At 34.5% G+C, this 26,097-nt stretch overlaps 1 protein-coding gene across 4 annotated transcripts in view; it reads right to left on the reverse strand.

The window, feature by feature from the left end:
* Window positions 1-1,005: 1,005 nt before the first annotated feature.
* The window catches only part of LOC126816384 (serine/threonine-protein phosphatase 2A 55 kDa regulatory subunit B alpha isoform), a 33,808-nt gene continuing 8,716 nt past the window's right edge, over window positions 1,006-26,097 (reverse strand). The window contains exons 1-9 of one of the 4 annotated variants that reach the window (XM_050542850.2): window positions 23,517-23,644; window positions 22,225-22,338; window positions 12,110-12,178; window positions 8,916-9,013; window positions 7,580-7,745; window positions 6,886-7,176; window positions 5,465-5,629; window positions 2,835-3,096; window positions 1,006-2,088 (exon numbers count right to left, since the gene is read on the reverse strand). In XM_050542850.2, coding sequence (XP_050398807.1) covers window positions 1,812-2,088; window positions 2,835-3,096; window positions 5,465-5,629; window positions 6,886-7,176; window positions 7,580-7,745; window positions 8,916-9,013; window positions 12,110-12,178; window positions 22,225-22,312 — 1,416 coding nt within the window. In that variant the 5' untranslated portion in view covers window positions 22,313-22,338; window positions 23,517-23,644 and the 3' untranslated portion in view covers window positions 1,006-1,811. Of the gene's footprint in view, window positions 2,089-2,834; window positions 3,097-5,464; window positions 5,630-6,885; window positions 7,177-7,579; window positions 7,746-8,915; window positions 9,014-12,109; window positions 12,179-12,270; window positions 12,466-22,224; window positions 22,339-23,516; window positions 23,645-26,097 lie in introns of those variants that run through there. The other 3 variants (XM_050542851.1, XM_050542849.2, XM_050542852.2) reach the window with 3 other exon arrangements.

The raw sequence follows: 26,097 nt of genomic DNA on the forward strand, positions 1-26,097 counted from the left end.
CCTTAAATCAATTTCTCTAGTGATTGAGATAAGCACTTTGATTGGTCGAAACTTTGGAACAGATAACTCTCCTAACTGAAGTAGAATGTTCAAACTTGGTGTAGGTGTTTATTAGGCAAATGCCTTAATGGAGTTTGAAGATAAGCATTTTCTGAAATTTGATTGGTTGATACTTTGGGATAATGAGCATTTTCAGCTCAGGGTGAAGGTTTGACACATCCAGTATGTTTTTGATTATCCTTTTTATTGTTCAAATTTGAATATTTTTGCTCGCAGGTTTCAAATCCATTTGAATAGTTTACATGTATATAACAATTTGAAGTCAATCAAAATATAACTTTTAACCACTAGATTTTAAAAATGATCAATGATAATAACTAGGAAATTAATTTTAGACTGCTTTATTACATGAACATAACCGTGGTGTGTAAAAATAAGTCCAGAGGATTTTAAGAGGTCAAAAGGTCATAACTGTCAGTAATTATGGATTCTTGTCTCATGACCTATGATTTTAGTCCCTAAAGCATTCACAAGATTTTCCAAAGTGATCAAGGTCCATAACTCTGGAAGTACTTATTGGAAATCACTGGAAATTGAGCATCCATGGTTGGTGAATAAAGATCATTTAGATTTTAAAAAATTTTGAAACATTAATTGCGGTCTCAATTATCAAATGGACCTTTCTAAATTATCAAAGGTCATATTGCACACCAGAGTTGTAAAATCAGAATGTAAGCAATTTTGTAATTCGTGTGACAGTGAATGTAATTAGTTATTAACTGCAGAGAAGTGTGAATAGGACTGTACACTCATCTTATATGCAAAAACTTCCATTTCTTTCTCGCAATATGGAGAAAGCCTTTGAAATTTGATATAATTCTACATCCCTTTAGTTGATCTGTGTGACAGTCATTTTTTTTTCAATAAGAAACATCTCAATCTTTTAATGGCTAAATGGACTAAAAACTGAATCTAATATCTTGGAGACAAGTAAAAACAAAAACCAACAATTTAACATTTATTTTTTCATAGTTTTACAAAACTGTCAACATGAGATACATGAATGGAACTGAATTTCTAGATATTCAGTTCTAGCACTTTCTGTCTTAATATAGTAATCAGTACCAGCTCTGATTTTATAACATAATATATGTAACTAAACTGCAGTACAAGGGACCATTTATATTACTACAATCAAAATAGTTAACAACACAATGATATAACAGACTTCTGATTCATACAAACAATATACATATAATATTGCAGTTTGCTATTCAGATTATCCTTTTTATCAACAAATTTGATCTAAAATGAAAAAAATTTATGCCTTGTTTATGTATTAACTTCTATCAAATAGCACTTTAATTTGATTATTTCAATATAGTTCGTCTGAGCAAGTCCTCTCTGTGTAGCTATCTGTAGACCATTCCTTTTAAGAACCCATTAGCACATATGGTCTACAAATATGAGAATATTTCCGAGCAAAGAATCTATTTTATCACATCTGCTTTGTTCCTATGAATCTTGAATCATTCACATTTATTAAGTACACCACTACACGTTGTACATCACAAAATACTGTTTACAAATCTCATCGGGAAGTATTCGAGCTGCATCTTGTACAACTAACAGTAAACGGAATGGAACAGGGAAATTTGTATGCTACGCACAACTTGGAACATGGAGCATTTCTATGTCTTGTGACAAAATTGACCAATTTTCCTACACCAAACAATACCAACATTCTGGTATTTGTCATCTTTGAACTTCATACAAATTTCATTTATCTTCACCTATAAAATATTCATTAGCTAGTCCTTACTTTGAAATATATATAAATTATTTGTAGCAGCTATGGCAATTATATTTTCCTGTGGATGCCAAGCTGTATGAAGTATTTTTTTGTTGAAGTCCAAACAATCTACACTAATTTCGTCCTTTTTCCGCCTACCACCTGTGCACACTTTACGTGGTTTCAGAACAGTTCTTGGCTTCATATTATCTCGCGAGGCTTCCAGAGTGTTGTCTCGTTTACCTTCACGATCGAACATTCGGAAGAAATTATTATACGACCCTGTCATAATATTCCTGTAACAGAATTAAAAAAAAAAAGAAGGTAAATTATAAAAAACATATTACACCTTTATTCTTAGGTATTTTTTGTTCAAATTGTGTGAAGAGTACGGGGCCTATCAAGTTAATAAATAACTAATAAGCACGGTAAACTACTTCATTTTACTTTCCCTGTCATTTCCATTATACAGTGACGTACTATCAAAATATAAAAGTGTCTTAGACAGGTTAAACAGTCGTATGAACAACAGTTGATGTAGGTGGATATATTATAAACTGTGTTTATATTGCCGTATTTTGCAACTTAAGTCTCAAACATTGACATCTTGCATTATGTGAAATGTACATGCATTTAGGCTAAAATTGTGCATGGTTTTCATAAGATACAATTTTTAAACCACCACATATAAATCTATACATTATAATGAAGGACTTTATTGAAATCATTAGTTGCTCATCTATTTTACACAAACATTGCAATTGATTTAGATCATAGCTCTAGGGAAATTGTTTTTCAAAACTTCCTTTGACCCTTGATAAATATATAAGGAGGACCCTTACAGATATTATGAGTTGTGCAACATCCTTGTGGACTTCTTGCCCCTTTCAACTTTAAAATGCTACATGTACATAAGACTTGCACCACAATAATGTGACAATACCTCTCTCCAGAAAGCTTCTGCTGGGTTTATGTATTAAATAAGAATTCTGATTGGAGCAATACGACATGCAGTTCAAGTTCTAATGTAACATATACATACCTATCATTTCCACTCCATGAGCATTCAAATTTATCAAATATGCAATCATTTTCATATAAAGAACACAATTTACTACGTAGAAACTCATGAACTTGATAGGTCTCTACAGGCTTACTTTCCATTAACAAGTCCCAAACTTTAACAGATAAATAGTCACGAGTTATCATATAACGACCATTGTGACTAAATTTAACATCTGATATACTAGCAATTATTTCAGAGAAAAAACTTCTATTTGTTGGATCTTCGGGTTCTTCAAAAACTGAAATAAAAGTATAGAGTATAGGTTAGATACATGTATGCTGGAGCGTAGATTATATCACACTTAGTAAAACATCAACTGCTTCCATATCTAACTGGACCTTATTTAATGTCCAATGCAGCCTTGATTTAAATCCTCCAGGCCAATAGTGAAGGTATGTTTGAAACAGATGAATAGGATCTGCTCGATTGGTATTTAAAACCAAACAAATTAAATCTATATTTGATATGACTGCACGATATTTTTTTAAATTAATTCCCTTGAACAGTGTACATATCTATGGTAACAAAATGGCCTCCCTACCCTAGCTTTTTTTTAGCCTATAACCATTAATATGAGTTCATTTGCTCCAAAGAGAATCTTTAACCCATAAACTGGCCTCGGATACATACCTACCAACCCTACCCTAAATTTCCTCAGTTACAGGAAGGAAACAATCCTTTTTTTGGCCTAACAAGGATGTATTTGAAGAGAAAAGGGCCTGTCAGGTTAATAAAATAACTAACAAGTACAGGAAACTTACTCTGTCTTGCTTTTGTTAAATATAATGCGTTCTGAAATTTGTGTGAAGAGTACGGGGCCTATCAAGTCAATAAATAACTAATAAGCACGGTAAACTACTTCATTTTACTTTCCCTGTCATTTCCATTATACAGTGACGTACTATCAAAATATAAAAGTGTCTTAGACAGGTTAAACAGTCGTATGAACAGTTGATGTAGGTGGATATATTATAAACACAGAAATATCTGAATGAGCCTCATTATTTACTAAAGGAAAATGAAAACTTTCTGGACATCTTTCTTTAGAAAAATATTATCACCTACTTTTATCTACCACTCATGGAAACAGGACTAGTAAAGTGGTTTTAATTGACGATAATCATCCTAGAATAATCGTGATCCATAAACACCTCAAAAGTGTTTTGTATAGCACCTTTGAACAGCTATTTATATTGACAATACCCTATTGTTAACATGATCTGGATACTGGATGATCATAGCAGTTATGGCTAAGGTGTAAAAATGATATGTGTGGCGGCATAGGAAAACCCTTCACATGGTGAAAATTTAAAAAAAATTGTTTTGGGTATGTGTATATCAAGCACAAATTGGGGATCAAAATGGTCTATAAATGATCAAAATCGGTTGATAACTTGTGGAGATATTCATAATTTAATACAAGAAAATGACACTTTCGGAAGAAAAATGAAAGGGGAGAAAATGCAGTTTAAACATAAATGTTGATATTTCACAGTTTCGGGACAGTTTATAGCACTCATTTTAACGCAATGTCACATTATTTACATTAAGACAGTATTTATCTTTGTGCTAAGAAATATTTACAATATTTTGGTGTTTTAGTTACTGTGTCTTCGAAACTTGAAGGGGGTTTAAATGTAGAGAAATCCGATTTCCTCGTGGGCGCCGCCATCTTGAACAATTTGTAAACAATGGAATACGACTAGTGTTAACGTATTTCGGTAAATAACTGACTTCTTTTTATTGAAATGGTTATAAAACTCGATCAATATCAATTAAATAGATGTTGTTTTTGTAGAATTGGAGATAGAGAAATGGGGTTTAACGTCCACTCGACACAAACTTGGTCATTTCGGGACTAACATATGGTTTAATTTTATTTCAATAATTCGCTTGCGCGTAGGGGTCTTTAGAAGTGGGAGGAAACCGGAGGACACGGAGAACACCCACGAGGTTGGACAGGCGACCCTACTCCTTGTCACATACAACGGGGGATTCGAAACCACGCCAGTCGACTCAATGACAGACTTTATGATACAGCGCGCGCACACTAACCATTCAGCCATCCAACACCCCTTGTAGAATTTAGTCTTGATTGCACCTTATAGTGAGAAATCTACTCAAAACAGGATGTAAAAGTCGAATAATTGAGACAAGGGAATGGACTTGTTTGTTTGATGCGTGTGGGAACTATTACTTTTGTATTTATGCGCACTATAGCTAGTATTGTACTGCTCATTGCAGGCTTTATAATGATGTGTGATATGTGTGTGTGCAAAAAGGCAACTTTATAAAGACACCGACGAAATAGGTCGACATTGTTATGGCACCGGCACCATTCTGCAAGTCTCAAACGGTTCAGAATTGTTTCAAAATAAATGTATTTAAAATCATTTTTCTGTTTCACAACTTTGTAGTTTCATAGATAAATGTTTAATAAATGTAAATATGTCAGGAACGAAAAATGGCCTATATATTGTTTGCCATTGTATTTTGGCATATATCTCGGATTGAGCCAGCGCGACAACCAACGGGTTTTACTGTGCCGCCACACATTAACAGACCATGCTGGTACCAAGATGTGTAATAATGTATTATGTACTTACTTTTAGCATGAGAATCACACAATGCCTGTTGTCTCATATCACATAGACGTATTGTTCCCTTACTACTACTATAAACAAACATACTACATTCTTTAGGATGAAATTCAGATGCTGTTATAACTTCTGTTAAATCTTCCATATTAGCAGGCTTTATATCTACAATATCTATACAATATGTAAGGATATAAATTCAAGTTTTTTCATTTCTCAAAACATCTGAATATTCATCACGATAAACTTTTCACAGCAATATAATTTTTAAGATTACAAAATTAAATCAAGAAATATCTTTAGAGGACATCATTGTTAAATATTTTTCATATAATCTTAAGTTTGTGTGAAGAGTACGGGGCCTATCAAGTCAATAAATAACTAACAAGCACGGTAAACTACTTCATTTTACTTTCCCTGTCATTTCCATTATACAGTGACGTACTATCAAAATATAAAAGTGTCTTAGACAGGTTACATTGCCATTTGCCATATATCTTTCAAGTGAAAAAGGATGGGTACTTATTTAGTCACACTTTGGAAAGTTATTTTGGAGTAGGAAAAATCAAAAATTGTGTTGAAAGTTAACAAATAATGTTCTTATCAGTAAGATGTTCACAGAATTCAGCAGACATTAACAATCCTAGTCCAGCATATACTTTGGTAGTGTTTATTTATACATTTACTAGCTGAAAAACCCTTGCCAGTTTCTAAAACCTTATAGGGACCCACAGTGGCTAAGTCAGTAAGGCGCTTGCACGCTAGTCTGGAGATTGCAGGTGCTTTCCTGGTGTTGGTCAAGAAAGTTCATCAGGATTTTCCGGCGAGCTTTACCCTCGTCAGTGGTACGGAGGGCCTTACAATGACAGATGCCTAGTCATACAGATGGTGCGTAAAGCCAAGGTCCTGTGAACACCTTGGTGTGCACATAAAAGATCCCTTGCCAGTTGGAATTTGATATAAGAGTAGAAAGTAGCACCGCTGTGCAGGCAAAATTTCCCTCATAGTACACTGTATGGCGTAAGCCCATCTAGATTAGCCCAGTTGGATGTAAACCCCCATTTTGTTTCTTTTCTAAAACCTTATATAAATTCTGACTTCAGACCATTTAAAGCAAGTTTGGAGATAAGGCACTGGTCACATACTTTGTACAAGTAAAAGGCACTGGTCACATACTTTGTACAAGTAAATTATCAATGTATAAATACAAGCCTGAATACAAGGCAACTATATACTTCTAGACACAAATTATCACAAAATGTATTATAATACAAACATTGTATGATTATTAGTGTCAAAACAGTCTGATAGGAGCCTATGTACACGCTTGATTTAAAAGTAGAGATATTGGTGACCAGATTCGAAAATAAATCTCAAATCTCTAAGAGTTGGCAAAAAGCAAGAAAAATAGTCTTTCATAAAAAGGATACTGAAACTTTGGTCTGTAATTTCTAAATTCCATAAATTAATTCTAAGATCATCGGCTGACAGATACGTTTCTAGATCACTATTAACAGATATAGAGTTAATATGATACGTATGTGCATTAGAAAATACACGTTTTGGACTAGCTTCTACCATCAGCTCCATTGGACTAAATGTGGGAACTCGAAGAGTGGTAATTGTATTAGGGTCTCTCATTATACCCCCATCATCTTTTAAATTATAGCCTTCTGGTTTCTTATCTCGTTCAGCTACCTTCCATAACTTAATTGTTTTATCTGGAAATGATGAAAATAATAATTTGTTAAAATAATAGATATGGTATTAATTCTCGTGAAATGATCGGTATGTGACATTATGCATAAAATTAAACATAAAATCCTTTAACAAGTGATAAAATGTGTGAAGAGTACGGGGCCTATCAAGTCAATAAGTAACTAATAAGCACGGTAAACTACTTCATTTTACTTTCCCTGTCATTTCCATTATACAGTGACGTACTATCAAAATATAAAAGTGTCTTAGACAGGTTGCAAGTTTTCTGTATTTGGCGCTTTTACCTATACATTTTATATGATTTTGAAAACACTTTGGCTATAGATTATTTTTTGAAGAACTGGAGAAAGGATTTTCGGAAATTGTCCAGGAATTTGTGCAACTAATGTTATATAATATACCTACCATTAGTAGACAACAAAAAATGGTTCCTATTTGTTCGTTTTAACCATCTTATCTTATTGATCTTTTCCTCAATTTCTAAACTTTTCAGATAATCAAACTCTGGTTCATGACTTTGAAAAGTACTGTAGACATTGTATTCCCCACGACTTGGTACTGCAGCTTTAGCCTGAAATTATAGAATTCATGTGTTAAGTAATAGAATACAATACTAAATTGTATTACGAGACAATCAAGACATTTGTAAGCAGTATATATGTTCATACAGATTTATAACAAACCCACATGTACTTTCCTGCTATATAGTGTACCTGTCTGCAATACACAATGATATAATACCATGGCATAAAAGAGAGACAGGAATTCTGAATTAAAGACAAATTTTAAATTAGTCAACACCAATTTTACAACATATTCTGAATATCAATTTTAGTGCGGACTTCATTCCTGGACAAAAAAAAAGGTGTAGGTAAGAACATTTCTAAAATAGAAACAAATGTGATCCTATTTAAAATTAGGGTAAGTTATTAAACATGCACATTATGTTTAACCAGACTTTGTTTATTATCGTAGTCATGACGTACTTCAGCTAGCCTAAAATTGAATCGCTAATATCTTAGTTTAGAGTGAAGCAATCTGACTAAAATTTTCAGCATATTCTGTTTTCATTATCTATTTTTGAACTATTATAGCGGGAAATCTTCCATAACAAAACTTTAATGTAATGTAAGAATTAACAGTGAATACTTTGAAAGGTGCCATTTGCATTGTTTACGCAGGACTGTTGTACAGTTACTCACAAAGTTATAAGTCAATTCACAACCAATTTTATACCAAAGTATTTCACACATCCTGTATTCATTGGCTCGGATGATGCAGAAAAGTAGGATGTTTTAACCCCATTTCATTTATTCCACACATGTACGCTTGTTTTCATTTGTTTGACACTAGTCTAACAAATTAGACACTTATCCTATGTAGGTGACCTAATTCTACAAATGCTGTAACGGCACCATGGTAATATGGCTTAAATAGAAATTTGACAAAAGAAAACAACTTGTTCAAAAGAATATTTTGCAAGAGATGGAACGAGAACAAGCTAACAAGCTATACTTTGGAGATCAACCTATATTTGAAGTTTCGTCAAAATCGGATAAATATTGTGACCTCCAGCAGAGGGTCCACTATCAAAGCTAGGAGCGACAATATACATCCACATGAAAATGTGGGCGTATAATAAAACTGTTTTATATTACAATATTCATACACTTATCCTGTGCGTCGTAACTTTTTTTGTACCGGTACTTTACTTTTACATTTGATTAATAATGACACTAACCTGCAAGTCGCGCTGGAATATAACAACTCTACCCCCTTTATCACCAGTAGCTAGTAGATCACCGTCTGTGTTAAATTCTACACATGAAATAATATCAGCTGAAATATACAAAATTACTTTTTTTTATTTAAAGTTGCAATTTCATATTTTTAAGCTATATTTTTTAAAATTTATTAAATAAAGCCTTAAAATAGATGGTATCTATAAATAATCCGGCCATGTTAAAGAATAATCCTATAATTCACTATTGCCCGTTGAGAAATTGGCAAAAATATCATTTACAACTTTAAATTCAAACGTTTGAAGATAGCTATTCCATAGGGGGAATAGAAAAACAAGGGAGGTAATTGTGTTATTATTTCCGGGGTCAAAGGATTTTTAAGAGGGAGAATAATACCTATGATCGTATAATAGTGAGTTGACAACCTATTGAGAAAAAGACATAGAAATAATTGTTTTGATTATCTTAGAAAATATGAAATTATCGCTTTAACATTCTTCAGCACTAGATTTAATAACAGTGCACAGGATGCAGTTCCACTGACAGGGTGAATGAAACGCTCCCACATATAGTTAAAAACAACCATATTTCTTGCCAATCTCCTAAACAGAGTTGTCTTCCCTTGCAGTCCACACTAACCTCTGCTAACGGCTCATTTGACTACCTCACAAAAATTCTTGGTATCGATAGACAATAAGCAATACAATGGAAACCAAATAAATGATAATATTTCTATGACTATAAGATACCCGGTATTCAGGGAACTCTTTCACGAAAGATTACAGGGTAGAAGGGTCATCATGCAAAATTTAGAATATATACATATGGATGTGTTTACCTTTATAACAAGCTCGTAAGGCCTAATACATGCTATTTTCATCACAGTTAATCACATGACCAATGACCTATGGGTCAAAGAGTCGAATGCTAGATAGCGAGACTTGTGGTTTCTCGTATTGATAAACATTTCTAGCAGGTTTTTGTAATTCTGCTTTAAATTGTTCAAAATTACATGTGCTGTGAAATTTACAAAACCTATTGCTAATAATATTACTTCTAAAAGGTTTAGTGGTCATCCTGTTAAAAATCAAGATTACATTTATCATTTGGGTCAACGTGTCAACACCATTGTCTTTTAAAGGACAATATTGGTGCCAGTCATTATCACATATGTGATAGAGCTGGTTAAACACATTCCAAATATAATTTTAACACAGATCATTGCTACGACAGCTGAGTAATACAGGTTTCCTGAATCGGAGAGAGAGAGAGAGAGAAATGGGGTTTAACGTCCACTCGACACAAACTAGGTCATTTCGGGATTAACATATGGTTTAATTTTATTTCAATAATTCGCTTGCGCGTAGGGGTCTTTAGCAGTGGGAGGAAACCGGGGGACCCGGAGAAAACCCACGAGGTTGGATCCTGAATCGGAAGTGACGAACGCCAAAGGAAAACACGAGTCATACCTCAATATAACTGGCTGATGTGACGAGTGATAACAGATACAAGGCCGAATTTCTGCTCACTAATAATTCCTTCGAAGACCAAAAGTTGTTATATGGGACTGTAAGAGGATACCTGACAATTCAATAAAGTAATTGAATGTCATTAGATAAGAGAACTCAACACGAGAAAAATAGAAATAGTCTGTACATTCCCTTGTTTATATTTATTCTAAACCTTATAAAAACATGGTAAGGCTGACCTTAAAAATATCTTTGTTTCGCCTAACGCGACAGACTAACTAAAACCACCCCCGACTTAAATTATTTTATTGCACTTTTCCGCGATCTTTTTATTTTATTTTGTGTGTCAACCTGAAATATATCAGAGTTTTTTCCCTTTACTATGGCTATGGTTTGATTCATTATTGAAACTGGTTGATCAAGACAAAAGCGTCATAGGTGTCGCTTCTCAACAAAATGGTTGCAGATGAAAGCACGTCCATTCCCACAAAATGATTCTGCCTCTATGTCTGCGGGGCGTCGTTTTAAACATGACGACGTTATTTTCAATATCCGTTTTTGAGAAAAATGAAGGCACAACCCGCACGATCGTTAAAAAACGTGTTGAGGGAGTTTCAAACGCCAGTTTGTGGCAATTCGTGTGCGAGTCGTTCATCACGAAAAATCCCGATGTTATTGTTGTTTGCCAATAAAAGAAGACAAATGTTTGCACACGGAAAATCATCAAGCTGTCAAATTAGCTCTTAAAAAAAAAATCTGGAAAAAAAACCGACCTACCGACCCTTCTCCTCGATTGTGGGTCGGGTTTGGTGAAACAAAGATATTTTTAAGGTCAGCCTAATGCACAGACTTTTTCTGTTTTTCTTTCGTGTTCTCTTATCTAGTGGCAGTCAATTCTTTTTATGAATTGTCAAGATATCCTCTCAGTCTCACACAACAACTTTTGGTCTTGGAAGGAATTATTAGTGAGCAGAAATTCGCCTATGTACCTGTTATCAATCGTCACTTCAGTCAGTTGTATAAAGGTATGACTCATGTTTTCCTTTGGCGTTCGTCACTTCCGATTCAGGAAACCTGCATTACTCAGCTATTGTAGCAATGATCTGTGTTAAAATTATATTTGGAACGTGTTTAATTAGTTCTATCACATATGTGATAATGACTGACACCAATATTGTCCTTTAAACATTCATAATTACAGTGTATTATTCCTGTGTAACTCTTTTTAGGTTAGTACCAGTACTTTGATTGGCTGTTGTAGGCTGCACTACAATATTGGAATTGTGGTTTTGAAGAAAAAATTGTCAGTTTTGCTTATGAAGACCGATGTGATCAGCATTGGGATTTGCCTAGTGGATCTATAGTACCATCTCTTATCTCGAAACAGGGTTGTAAGATAAGGTTTGTTTTTTTTATCTAGGCTAGATCAACCGATTTTAAAAACAATGGTCCCCGTAACCCCTTCACATTCCGTGTCACTGTTTAATAAAACTATCATTGTTGTAATGGTGTATATTAAACTATATCTTATGAACTGTCATTCACTATAATGTATTCGGCTAGGTCAAAAGTAATGTGATTAAATGACGACAAACGCCTACATAACAAGTCCTCCTTGATGAGTGCTGAGAAATCACGATTGGGTCACCGAGACAAATTTTCCCGGCTCGTCTCTGATTTTGACTATAGAATTGTCAAAGCATTACATTAAAATTGAAACTCACCTTCTGTGACCTCGTCTTCTATCGTACCTTTAACCTGAGAAAAGCACCAATTAATCTCCCCGCCATTTCCTAAAATAAATAAATGTTAGGGATTGACATTTTTTTTTACATCACTCGTGAATGGACACCGCCTCTAAATAATATTCGATATAAATTCTTACCCGCCATAATAACTTTAAATAACACCGCTTACGACTTCTCTATATATCGTACAACTGTCTGGTAGAGTAAAATATAGCTTGCATTAATATAACACACTGATGTCAACAGATTTAAAACGAAGCATCGTTACTTCCGATGCTAAGTAAAAATGGCGCTGAACGGCTGGGAGATCTTCAATGATGACGTCATGCTAAATGCATGCTGGGAGAGTATTGTGAGACTGTGAACTACATAGCCTAACATGCTAACAAGTTAAAGATCGTCTATGCAAGCTATATCTGGAGCAAGGTATAAAACAAAAAGCTGGATCTTTGAAATAATTCAACAAATAATGCTGATAGCTATTGGCTCAACTATAAATAAATTACAGCAATACCACACAAATAAAACTGCATTGGAAAAACCCACGAGCAAATTATTTATTACTCTTTTACTTTTAGACGATTAATATTCCAGATTAGGCCTATAATTAGCCTACCAAAGGCCACAGACTTATAATTTAGCAGCGATGCCGTACGAAAAATAGACCAATAAACATATATATATATATATATATATATATATATATATATATATATATATATAATCCAGTCAGTAGATATATATTTTTCAAGCTTTGCATAACTAACCAACATAAATACAAAGCTGCGTGGTACCAAAAAAAGAAGAAAAATGTTAGCTAGGCTATACGAAATTTGACGCCCCAAAATACCAGACTTTAAATTTTAATTACAGAGTTAATATAGTCCATACCAATCAAGAGTAGCCCACATTAAGAAATGTTTGCCCAAAAGTTATACAAATCAGTCAATTTTTATTAATTAAGTTGTGGTCATTAAAGTAGCCTATACGTTGGTTTCTATGGATTTCACAAAGACATCATTATGTGTTATAGAAAATATAGTAACAATAATCCGGCTATTTATATTTTTAAAATACCTGGGGTGCTTATTAAATATTAACATTAACAGTCTTTATTCTTTTACATTTCAAATAGTACATATTATTTCTGAACTATTTGGTTTGTTGCGCTTTTAAATTTAATTGCACCACATAGACGTGGATTTCTCTTTAAACCTTTAAGCGCGACAATTTTTGGCCCGGGAAACGACATTTAACATAACCTGCAAATTGCAATACCAACCCGTTGTGTGTATGACTATCAGACCAGGGGCCTGTTTCACGAAATTTTAACTAAGATAAAATCCAAATTTTAGTAATTTGATTGGATACTATTAGATTGATTTTAGTGCTTAGCCAATCAAAATTGAAGTATCTACTAAAATTTGGATTTTATCTTTAGTTAAAATTTCGTGAAACAGGGCCCAGGGGCCTTGTAGCATATTTGTCAGCCATTTTTGAGTTCCCTTATTTTGCTATTTTATTAGCCTACTTTTATTTTTCGTCACATCACATTTGCAAGCAAGCCACTGAAATATCGAATGTGACCTTTTATATAAGAGTCGTTATCAGTTGTTTTCGTGCATTGTTTATTTAATTCCCTAGCTGCAAGCTGTAGTCATTAGTTTTATGTAGTTAAACTTTGCTTTGATAAATAAGTGAGAGATAAGAGAATGCTGTGTGGTGCACTTTGCAAATAAATGTCACATACAAGGTTGATTATTCGCTTGGTATTGGCTGTGTGTTTTACAAATGGACAAAAAATATATGCTTGTTCATTTCGAAATCCGGGACATGCAAAATTCGCTCTTTGACATTTTAGTCATTTAATCATTCCTGTAAGTTCCTCGGGATTTTTCAGTCTGGTTTTTCCTTGTTCGGGTGGTCCCCAAAAAAACCCTAAGAATATTCGGCTATAAACATGCCGCGCATCAGAGCAAGGGACAGACAATCTCTCGTATTACTGGTGATTAACAACCAAATACAGATAGTGTACATGTTATAGATCAGACATTCCAATTATAATATTATATATCTGTTTATAGGACATACATTGTGTTTAATTTATCACCGTTTTTAAAGATAAAAAAAGAATTACACACCCAAACTATCAAAAAAAAAATGAAAACAGTTCTAATGATGCAAGCTTGCAACATGGATACATCGTGAATGGTTTCTGAGATGTGCCGTGGAACAATATTATTGAATACCAAGAACTAAGTCAAATGTGTTGCCAACACAACAATTATTTTTAATTGTGTACAAAGTTTCAAAAAGATATATAGAATGGTTTATGAGAAATGCTTTTGAATTCAAATTGTATACCAAAAAAAGACACAAAAAAACCCACAACAAATACTAAATTCGAGAAATTTCTTCTTAGCAAAAGGTACAACTACTATATAGGCTGGTGTGTGTACGAAGTTTCATAAAGATATCTTGACCGCATCACGAGATTTTCTCCGGTAACGAAATCATATTGGAAGGACGGTGGAGCCCATTTCAATATACCTCCGGTGCGGGATATAACAAAAACGAGGTCCACCCGGGGTAGGCTACTCGTTGGTGTGCAAGTAAATGAACCCTTGGCAGTCCATTCAACCTGCCTAAATTTTTTAACGTACAGTTTTGATGCAAAACTCTCCAAAATGTACACAAGACGTGCGTTTATTATGTATCTTAAGGCAAATTACAGTCTATCCATTGGGGATGGTGTCGTTGGGGGATCGTTGTACTAGTAGTACTGACTTTACAAAAATCATGGGGGGTGAGGATACATGCCTCGATGAGTACAGTTTTCAATGGCCGCGTTACGCCCAAGGCATTTGGGATTTAGTAAAAAAAATATAAAGCCGGAAACACCACTGTCCGGACAAATTTGCCCCTAGCAGACTGCATGGATGATGTCAGTCTTCATTCTCCCGGTTGGTGCAGAAAAGTAGGACATTAAACACCATTTCATTTCACTTAATCACTTCTAACCATTCGTGCACGAAACATGCAGATTTAAGTTCATTTTTGTGTTACAAAAGTTACATTGTTGGATATTGGAAGCTTTTTAGAGTTGAAGCACGTCAAAATTCAGAGATTTTCTATCACAAAAACAAAGTTGTCCCCCCTTCTCCATTTGGCGAAGTTAGACAAATTAGGGTATGATAATTTTAGAAGCGATATTAAAATCTGCCGTTATTCAGGTATCACTGTCCTAGCTGTAATTCGACTAGTGTGAGCCCAGCCAAATTTTGGGATCCATAAAGAGAATTATCACTCTGGGGCCAGTAGCTCAAAACTCAGTTATGTTTATTGTGACCGTGCCAAAAGACAATACCACGAAAATAATAACTGAAATCGTTTATTCTTTGTTGAAGAGACTTCATTCCGCCAACCTATACAGGTAACACTTTTCAGCGAAACAGCGATGCTGCTTGCGGCCCTAATCAACTCAACTGACACACCCCCCCCCTCTCTCTCTCTCTCTCTCTCTCTCTCTCTCACGCGCCATCGCTTCCCCGGCGGGATAAATGTTACTATTAATCACAGGGAGGCCAATCTCATTTGGGGGGCTATTTGCCTGAAAATTTTCTTTGCCTAAGTATAATTATATAGTATTCAAAACATAAACTGAGAGCGATTCCATTTTATAATTATACAATTGTATTTCCATGATATATGGTCTCATTCTCTGATGTTTGTGCCAGAAAAACGGAAAATACATTGTCCGAAAAATGGACAGTTCATCGAATCCCAGTTCCTCCCCCTCTCCGGGCTCCTACGCCTGTTAATAGTTACGAGTAAGACAACTTTGTCATTAAAGGGACATTCTATCCACTCACCCATAATGACCCGTTAAACTCTAACGGATCGTTATCTTGCTAACTTATCGTATGTTAATGGTCCGTTAAATTTCTGTTGCTGGAAAGTCAATTTCATTATCCGTTCTAACGGACTGATTAAAGTTAAGTTAATCCAAGAGAAAAATCTTTGGTTATTGGCTGAATTTTAAATTTTTAAATTCAATGTACATGCAAAACAACTTCATAGAAGTTAATATTAACAAGAAACTAACGGAAGAAAGTGGGACAACTGCGCAGTCTGTTCACAAATTGATTAAAGACAAAATGATAACTGTAGAATTTCCATAGACAGCCGACTAATGCCATCGTTAAACAGATAACGGAGCCCAACATCTTCGTTAAATATAACGGAAGTTAACGACATGTTAAAGTTAAGGAGGCTTCCAGCTACAGACTATCTCTCCGTTAAAGATAACGATCCGTTATATTCTTTGAATGGCATTTAGTAATTGGAACATACCTAAATAACACACTATTTATGGATAACAATTACTATGGTTGTATTTTAATAACCATATTCTTTTCATTTTATTTATTTGTGTAAATGCTTGATAACGACTTGTAATTGTTATCTATAAATAGTGTGTCATTTGATAACGATCCGTTAACTCTGCATGCTAACGAGTCTTTATAAGTGAACACCCTTTCCCTGACCAAGAAAATACACGCGATTAACCTTGAAAAACATATTCCAAATAGTTGTATCACCTATTAAAAATCCAGGCACTGATCTAACGTGCGGTGTTATCTTATTCTACTCATAAATGGGTAATAGATGGCATGGCAGATTTAGCTTTAATATGGACATCTCCGAACCATATCATGTCAAATTGCCGAAGACCTCAATAGCACTAATGCTTTTTTATTTAAGGTTATTTTATTACACGTAACATCTCTGTAAAACGACACTAAAGACACCATACAGCGATATAATTATCAGTCAATATAACAAGCTAATTATTAGACCTACATTTTCATCAATATTTATACTCCCTGTCAAGATGTTAAAGACAAATCTATATTACAGGGCGCCGTGACAGGATAATTGAAAGTTTCTGCACTTTGTCATTTTGAGACTAACATAATATTTAATTAAGGGAGATAATTTTGGTCTGAGAGGGCCCTGCACGGTTCACTTACTTTCATCGAAATCTATAATGGGATCATTAATATACTACTGTGTTATATTGTTTTCAGCCTGGGCCTACGATCATAACAAACGTTTTCCACATATGACGATACTCAATTTAATTTAAATATATGCTTACAATTTCTTAGATTTTAGCAATCCCCTTAAAATGTCTAAGGGGTTAACGTCCTAATGTTCTGCTCCGAACTGGGCCCATGATGACGGGCATACGCCATACATGTACAGTGTGCTATGAGGGAAATTTTGCCCGGACAGCGGCCCTATGGTCTACTCTTATTTCGAATTCCAACTGTCAAGGGATCTTTTACGTGCACGCCAATGTGTACATGGGACCTCGCTTTTTCGTCTGCTATAAGATCCATCCCTTCACCCAAAAATCATTTTTATGATACCAATTTATTTCACAGGAGTATAAACATTTTAAAAACATGCTGGTAACGAGAGAGAGAGAGAAATGGGGTTTAACGTCCACTCAACATAAACTAGGTCATTTCGGGACTAACATATGGTTTAATTTTATTTCAATAATTCGCTTGCGCGTAGGGGTCTTCAGCAGTGGGAGGAAACCGGAGGACCCGGAGAAAACCCACGAGGTTGGACAGGCGACCCTACTCCTTGTCACGTACAACCGGGGATTCAAAACCACGTCAATTGACTCAATGACAGACCGTATGATACAGCACGCACGTGCTAACCATTCGGCCATCTAACCCCCCCATGCTGGTAACGGATACAACTTGAGATATTTTTTCATAACTACTATACACGAATACTAATCCAGCAGGGTTTATTGTTGACCTTGTATTAATGTCCCAGGGCTATACGTATTGATGCAGTTGGTTTCATATCTCATTATTAAACCGTAATTATTATCTCCCACCCTGAGCCCTCGGGGGCTTGACAAAATATAACATTGTTATATCCCACTCGTGTACTTGTCTTGTATATGTAATGCAATTATATCGCTGTACAATAAATAGGTTAGGTAAAATGCAATGTAATATGGTGCATAGTAAACAACCACTTATATTTGGCTTTACTTACGTCCGCTACCAAGTAAACGATACCCAGTTTACGTGCCATCTAACGATGGGCATACATTTCTTTTTTTTTAAAAATCGGGGATAGTCCTAACTAACAACGAGAGCAAATAAATTCAAAGAAATGAAATGAAATGGAATGGGGTTTAATGAAGACGGGCATACGCCATGCAGTGTGCTATGAGGGAAATTTTGCCCGAACAGCGGCACTACGGCCTACTCTTATATCGAATTCCAACTGTCAAGGGATCTTTTAAGTGCACGCCAATGTGTACTTGGGACCTTGGGGTTTCGTCCCATCCGAACGACTAGACAGCTGGCTGAACTTTCTCGGCCAATGCAGGGATCGAACACCCGACCTCCAGGCCAGCGAGCCAGCGTCTTACTCACTTAGCCACCGTAATCCCCTAAATTTAAAGACGGCTAGACATTAGAAGCTGGGATTAGAGTACTAGATTAGATTATCACGGTGGCAGTCAGATCCACCATCGACAATGGCGTCGTGATGAATAATTCCTTGGTTTTAGGCGGAAAAATGTATTTATTATTTTCTGAAAGAGAAAGGTGGTATTAAACGTCCCATAGATAATGGAAGTGTTATTTTTATCTTGTTTCATATCGTTTTCACTTGATTTGATATACGTTTTCTATGACTTGTGTAGACTATATATATTGTACGTCTCGTCTGTGGGGTTGTCTTTAAAGGGAGTTTGTTTATGAGTGGCGCGTTCCCATTTTTCTTACTGTTTGAAGCGGTTTCAGACGAGTTACTTGCCCCTGAATTTGATTATCTCTCTTAAGAATATGAATCCAAAAGACTTTGGCCTGAAACTTTAATACCCATTATGTAAGATTTAGATAAATGTAGATATCAGTTGTGTTATAAATTTCATATTCTTTATTTTGTGCATGTAAGAAAGGGTTGGGTGATTAATAAAATCTTCTACTCGTCTTTTTTGATATCACAAAAGACGAGTAGGAGATTCTCTTTATATTGAAAATACCAACGGTACTGGTTAATCGAGACTCGATTCACCATTGTGTCGTGTGAATAAATGTCTAAATAAAAGTTTATATAACATTTGAAGCCAAAATAAAGACCTTCCAAAGGCAGATTTAGCTCTTATATAATGTATCTTTAACCCCCGTTTAATTTTACATTGACCTAAGTTATGTGGTGTGTTGCATATAGTATTGTTGTGGCGATGTTTCTTTTTACGGTTGACGTATCGCCAACGACCGCCGATTATCGTCAAATGAGCACCGATTATCACCATTCCACCATGGCTCGTTGATCATTCTTCGTATCAAATATTATTTTGTTAAAAATTATAATGTTTCTGTGACAACATCGGGCATTAATATGGGGCTCGCTCGATAGTCGTACGGAAGTGTAAAGTTTATGGGCGGGCATGCTAGCTTCCGCGTCAACACAATTCTTCCGTATAGGCTAGGCCCTACATGGTTTATTTCAGTTGAAATTCTAGCTCCGGTTTTATATTCGATGAATTCAATTAAATTTATACCCTTATATATGTCAAGTATTATCCTGGCGCCAAGAGTCTTTTCCCCAGGGAACCTATACATCTCTAGTATCTGGTTCAATAAATTAGAAAGCATTATCAGATGTTACTAGGTTAATGGAGTAGGTCTACGTGGTTTTAAGCAGATCGTTTGGGCGGGCGGGTTGGTGTGTGTGTGTGCGTGTGTGTGTGGGGGGGGGGGGGTCTACTATCGACCATACATATTTATCTCAACGGTTTAAGCCACATTCTCATCTGGTTTTGAGCCATGATATTTTATTACCCTTTTTATGCGTATTTTTTTGTATTTTCAATTTAAACGTTCGTATATTATCCTCAAAGGGCGTTTCGATGCAATAAAACTATATTCTATTCTAATCTATTCTAAATGTCTACAGGAACAACGACAACGAATAACTGATCTATAAAGACCTTCATGGTGCGGTGTCGCTGTTTGACTGGGGACCTTAGTTTTTGTTTCAGTTACAAAAGAGGGTGACCACAGATACATGTCTACCGGAATTAACAATACACAAAATACAATACGAAAATACAACACGAAATCTAAGATCTATAAATAAACAACTGGGTTGCTTCGTGTAGCAAAATTATATATAAGTTACCGACTAATACGAAATTGGTTCCATACTAAATCAGGAAATCAAACAGATACGTAACGGATGCGGTTTCAGCAAAGCCACATGTTTAAGAATCGAACCAAACCTGGTATCGAGTAAAATGGCTCTAATACATTTGTATCTGGGGTCAAATTCTATCTTAAAGTATACAAATATAGACACTAACATACATTAACAATAAAAAGAACTTATGATGTACATTCATGAGAGTACATGTTAATTAACATAAATTATATACACAATCAATATACATTTTAATTAATATAATTTATGACGATCATTATATGTAAAGTGTATCGTAACTGTAAATACGTATACTAGAAATTAATAATAAAAACATAACATAAAGATTTATTACTATGAGTTAATATAAAATCTGTCCCATGATTTACAGTTATGACGTGTCAAATGAAGACGAGATTACTTTCAGTACAGGTAATTATTGCCATTAACCTATAATGATTATTTATCCTGGATTTTTCTTTTTATGTCCAGGATTGTAACCCTGGAGTAGGTCAAGAATCATGGGGATGTTTGAGCCCTGTTACAATTTGCCAGACTGCAAGTAGACAACGACTATTAACCTACTACTACTACTACTACTACGGGAAAGCCAGTACCCATGTACACATTGGGTCAATTCATGTCCGGCTAAGGTGGCGTAGTCTTTAACCTCATTTTTACACCACTAAAACACAACCTTAAGTTTAACTCGGGACTTGAATTCAATTCAATTGGGTCAATTCATGTCCGGTTAAGGTGGCGTAGTCTTTAACCTCATTTTTACACCACTAAAACACAACCTTAAGTTTAACTCGGGACTTGAATTCAGAGTAAAAACGGAAAACCGCGCTAGATTTCTCCCAATGTATGACATTATGCACGTAATTAAAGAAAACAGTTATTAATAAACATGTATCGGTTTCAATAAAACCTTGCTAAATGCATTTCAAAATATTTGTGAAATTGATATCCAAGGAATTATAATTAAAAGTCTAAATACAACACTACTCGTGTCCACATCGAATATTTACACTACCAATATGTAGACCACGAATTTTCGGAACATGTGAATAACACAATTATCAATCGGTTTCCCTCAATTTTATACCGACAGATGTTCGAATATTGTATGGTGTGACATCATTGCCATCTCCACACACGTTGCTCATCAACCAGAAAAATCCTACGTGCGGGTTCGAAACTTATAAAGCTGAGTCAATACCATAAAAATATCTATTATAAAATCTATCAAAGATTGGTAATCAAAGGGGGATTACATTAAAATATCACATATCAAGCAGTGTGTATGTAATAATAGTATATTGTAACGTAGAATACACGCATAATATTCAAAGCTTCACGCCCAAATAAACACAATCAAAAATTGCGTTTCTACTTAACCTATATCTGCATTTTTTACTGATATTTTGGGTGTTTCCATTGTTCTTGTGACAAATGTAAGTCAATCAGATTAATACGCAATTGAAAAAGACATTCAGTTAATATATTTTTATCATATATTTTCTGTTACTATACGACCATGTAAGCTTGTGCCTACATTACTATCAGTCCACACAAATCCTGATAGTCGACTTTAAATTATACTCCACGCAGTTTTTAGTCTGATTAGACCCGAGGGATTTTTCGGAAAAATGACTTCAAATAAGGGCTCATCTTGATAGATAGAATCGACCACGAAGGTATTGACGAATATTTGGAAATCTTTTTTTAAAAAATGGCCAACATATGCGATCAAACCAAATGTGCTTTAACATTTTCCCCATTCTTAACATTATGTCCATGTTTCTGCATAAACGTTTTTACTATTGCTATAATAGTCTCACCTTTGTCCTTGTGTGTGTGGTGTATAGCTGTATGTAGCATGGTTGATATCCGGTTACTAAGTTTATGATGATTTAATACAGTCACCATTTTTATACACCTCTAGGAGACCGCCCCTAAAATATAATCAAAATACATGCATAAAGAGGCTGTCACTATAAAATAATATAAAAAACTCTATAGGCCTACACAGCCAAGATACTGCCACTAAAATGTAATATATAAATAAAAACCAATATTCATCTCGAGAAGACTGCTCCCATCATCTAATATAAAATATACACCCTATAGTATACATCCCGGTCTCTGTAGAAATAAAGGTAATAATATACATATCTCCCAAATATAAATATCAGTTCGCATCTGCCTTCTAAATAAAATTATAATCCACTGCCCCTATAAAAGTAATAACATACACATCTCACAAATATAAATACCAGTTAACATCTGCTTTCTAAATAAAATTAAAATCCACTGCCCCCATACTATTCTTCATGTTCCTATATAAATAAATATATAAATATCAATCAGTAATCATTATCCTCCGCCAAGACTGTCATTATCAAGTAACTACACCTAAAATATAATAAAATATAAGTAATAATCATCATGCTTTACATAGTGTGTTCTACAATCAACAAAAGTCTACATAGTAAATTGTTGTATAAATCAGTGTGTCATGCTCCCAGATATTATTGTGCGCTTCTTTATTTTCAATTTGACCGAATTTAACCACACAGTTAAAAATGTCCTTCATCATTATATATTTGAAACGAAATGAATAATACCTGGATATAACGAATAGAGTGATCAACATATAAATAGAGCAGTCAAACAAATATTGTCATCTAATAGTAGGATGTTGTTAACATTCATTTCATATGAGCTCATTTCTTCCTATACTTTCAGGTCAATTCATTAGTCATAATAATTTCCATCGATCTATGCAAACATTATGTCATTATTATACGTTGCCCCTTGGCAGGCCCTGCGTCTTTTACCACTGGCAAATGAAACCACGCCGGTTACTCCGACGAATTTTCTCCTCCAAAAACGAAATCTCCAGGTTAGCGAGTCAACGTCTCTGTCAGAGCCACCGCGCTTCCGTATATTCTCTGTTGGCCTTCAATTGGATTAAAATATCCACAATATAACGGATTAGATAAATCCCATACTCTTTGTCTCAACTAAAGAACCAGTATATCCATGACAAAGATTATGAAATCCCATCTAAGTACAGAATCTCAATAAGACGATAAAATTTACAACCACATGAATATATAACAAATCGTACCCTTTGTTAAAATTAAGAGCAACGTACTATATATCATAAACACCGACACCTCAATAAAATCCAAAACGAAAGAAATTTGTAAAACACCTGTACAGCCAGTGACAATAAGCCACGAGTCAATACGTCACCTTGTAGTAATGTGTGCTATACAGTGTTGTTTAATACCAGGCTGTAAACATAACCTTGTACCCACTGTGTGAGTCTCTAACTGTGGATATTATTCAAGTCAAGAACCCACATACATGTATACATATAATTATAATGTACAAAGCTTGTCATAGGATTCTTAATCAGGATGTGTAAGATAACGCTATACATCTGATCTTTCATAAGCATGCAAATAATGTTATTTTCTAAATTCATTTTTTAATATTATGATTAATATTCTCGCGACACACAATATCAACATTTTATAACGTAATGTGATATAACGACAAGTTAATAATAACAGTGTGATAAATGTCTTTCTTGTATGGGAGATACACTTTAATTCGACGAGGAAATATTTAATAATATAGGTTAACGTCACACAATTCGGTGAATTAATCAATTATAACTAGTGACCCATAAATACATGTTATAATTAATTAATATTTACTAATAGATACTATCTGGGATTATTGATATGAATAAACAAAATGTATATAACCTTGGTTAGTTTATCTTTATACCGTTTATATGTAATATGTGGATTAGAATAGGCATACCTGTAAGATTTACTTTGCTAAGCGCTATTTGTCATGCAGTTATACAATCATTCTTATATTTTGTATTTTACATTACTGAGATTGGAAGTTTGAATATATACACCCCACCCCCACCCCACCCCGCCCAAATGAATAAAACCCCAAACAAAACCTAGACAACATGAAATGTTTTAGGAAGAAAATGGCCTCTAACCGATTCTTTTATATTATCGTCTCCCGAACAAGGTGTAAACATAATGTTTATTAGATTTTTGTGTGGACTACTACTGCCCCTCCCCCACACTTCCTGGGTTAATGTGGTGTAGTGTTTAACACCAGTTAGATCGGCGCAGTACTGGTGTAACACTGTGCCAACTCAACCTCAAACCCCCTCTGTATTTGAAATCAATCCTAGTTAAGGTCTGTGGTGTTAAAGTTGTGTTAAACATGGATATATTTTCACAACACGAACACTATTGTCGTACCTGTGTTACCCAAATACTAACTTATACCCGAGCCCCTCAGTTTGTCTATATTTTTAATATCAATTTCTCAATTTAAGAAAATAAATTTAAATGAAAATATAATCAAACAAGTAGGTTTGTGCAATATTATTTCTAATTACATAAAAACTTGTTAGATAATAATAGCTTGATAAAAGTAATTATCTTGTTAAAAATAACTCTAACATTAATCCATTTATTAAAACACCGGTGTGAAACAACAGACGACAAAAGGGGATTTTGTAAGGCATTTAGATTTAGTTCTAAGGCTTAATAAAATGATTTTCTACCCATAAATGACCAAACCGTTAGACAAAGAAATGTTGATCGCAGACCAGCTGATTTACAAGAAATTCTAGAAAGGAAATTTCTACTGAATAATTATCAAATAGATGAAAATTTTCTATTGAATATAATTCATAGGGAGACATCAGAAATTCAACATAGATCCCAGTTACATTTAAGTTAAAACATTCCGAAAGCGGTTAGAAATTTTCCTCAATTACCTTTTTTTGTGGTTATTATAGTCAGCCAACCCATGCAAACAAATGAATGCGTTAAAGGGACAATAACACTCTTGCTGGCTTGAAAGCTCCAGAAAATAAATAATATCTCTATCTAAGTACTAGATGTTTAAGTGTCCTACCTGTTGTGTAAATTATCCATTACATCCTATTTTACTTGTCCAGAGGGTTCGAAAATATTTTTAAATCGAAGTTTCATTTGAAAAGGTTTACGTTAGACGTTTCAAACCATTATGTTGAATTTTTCAAAAATTTTAAATAAGGTGTGTTAAGATGAAATTTGTATCATCAATTAATTGAACTATTCTAAAATAGTACAATTTGTTGACCAGAATAAAGATTGGGACATATTATTCAGTTACAACAAGAGTGGTATTGAGCCTTTAAAACAGGAGACAAAAACGAAACGAAAATGTGTTTTCTATTTTCCACTAGTGTTAAAACTGGTATTAAACACCACTACCTTAACACACACGTAACCCAATGCACTGTGGACGTAGATGCTATATTACGCACAACACTGTTATACTGCATGGTATGATGCTTGTCGACGTTATATCACGCTAACTCTGTTATAGGGTATAGCGCTAACCGATGTTATAACAAGTTCAACACCGTTATACACCAAAGTCCTAGTCGATGCTGGTATACTTCATAGTGCTAGTCGGTGCTATATCACGTTGAATACTGTTATATAAATACTTTATAGTGCTATAATCGGTGCTACATCACGCTGAATACTGTTATAATTCATAGTGCTAGTCGGTGCTATATTACGCTGAATACTGTTATATAAATACTTTATAGTGCTAGTCGGTGCTATATCACGCTGAATACTGTTATAATTCATAGTACCAGTCGGTGCTAT

The sequence above is a fragment of the Patella vulgata genome, chromosome 3 (assembly GCF_932274485.2).
Source record: "Patella vulgata chromosome 3, xgPatVulg1.2, whole genome shotgun sequence".
Lineage (NCBI taxonomy): Eukaryota > Metazoa > Mollusca > Gastropoda > Patellidae > Patella > Patella vulgata.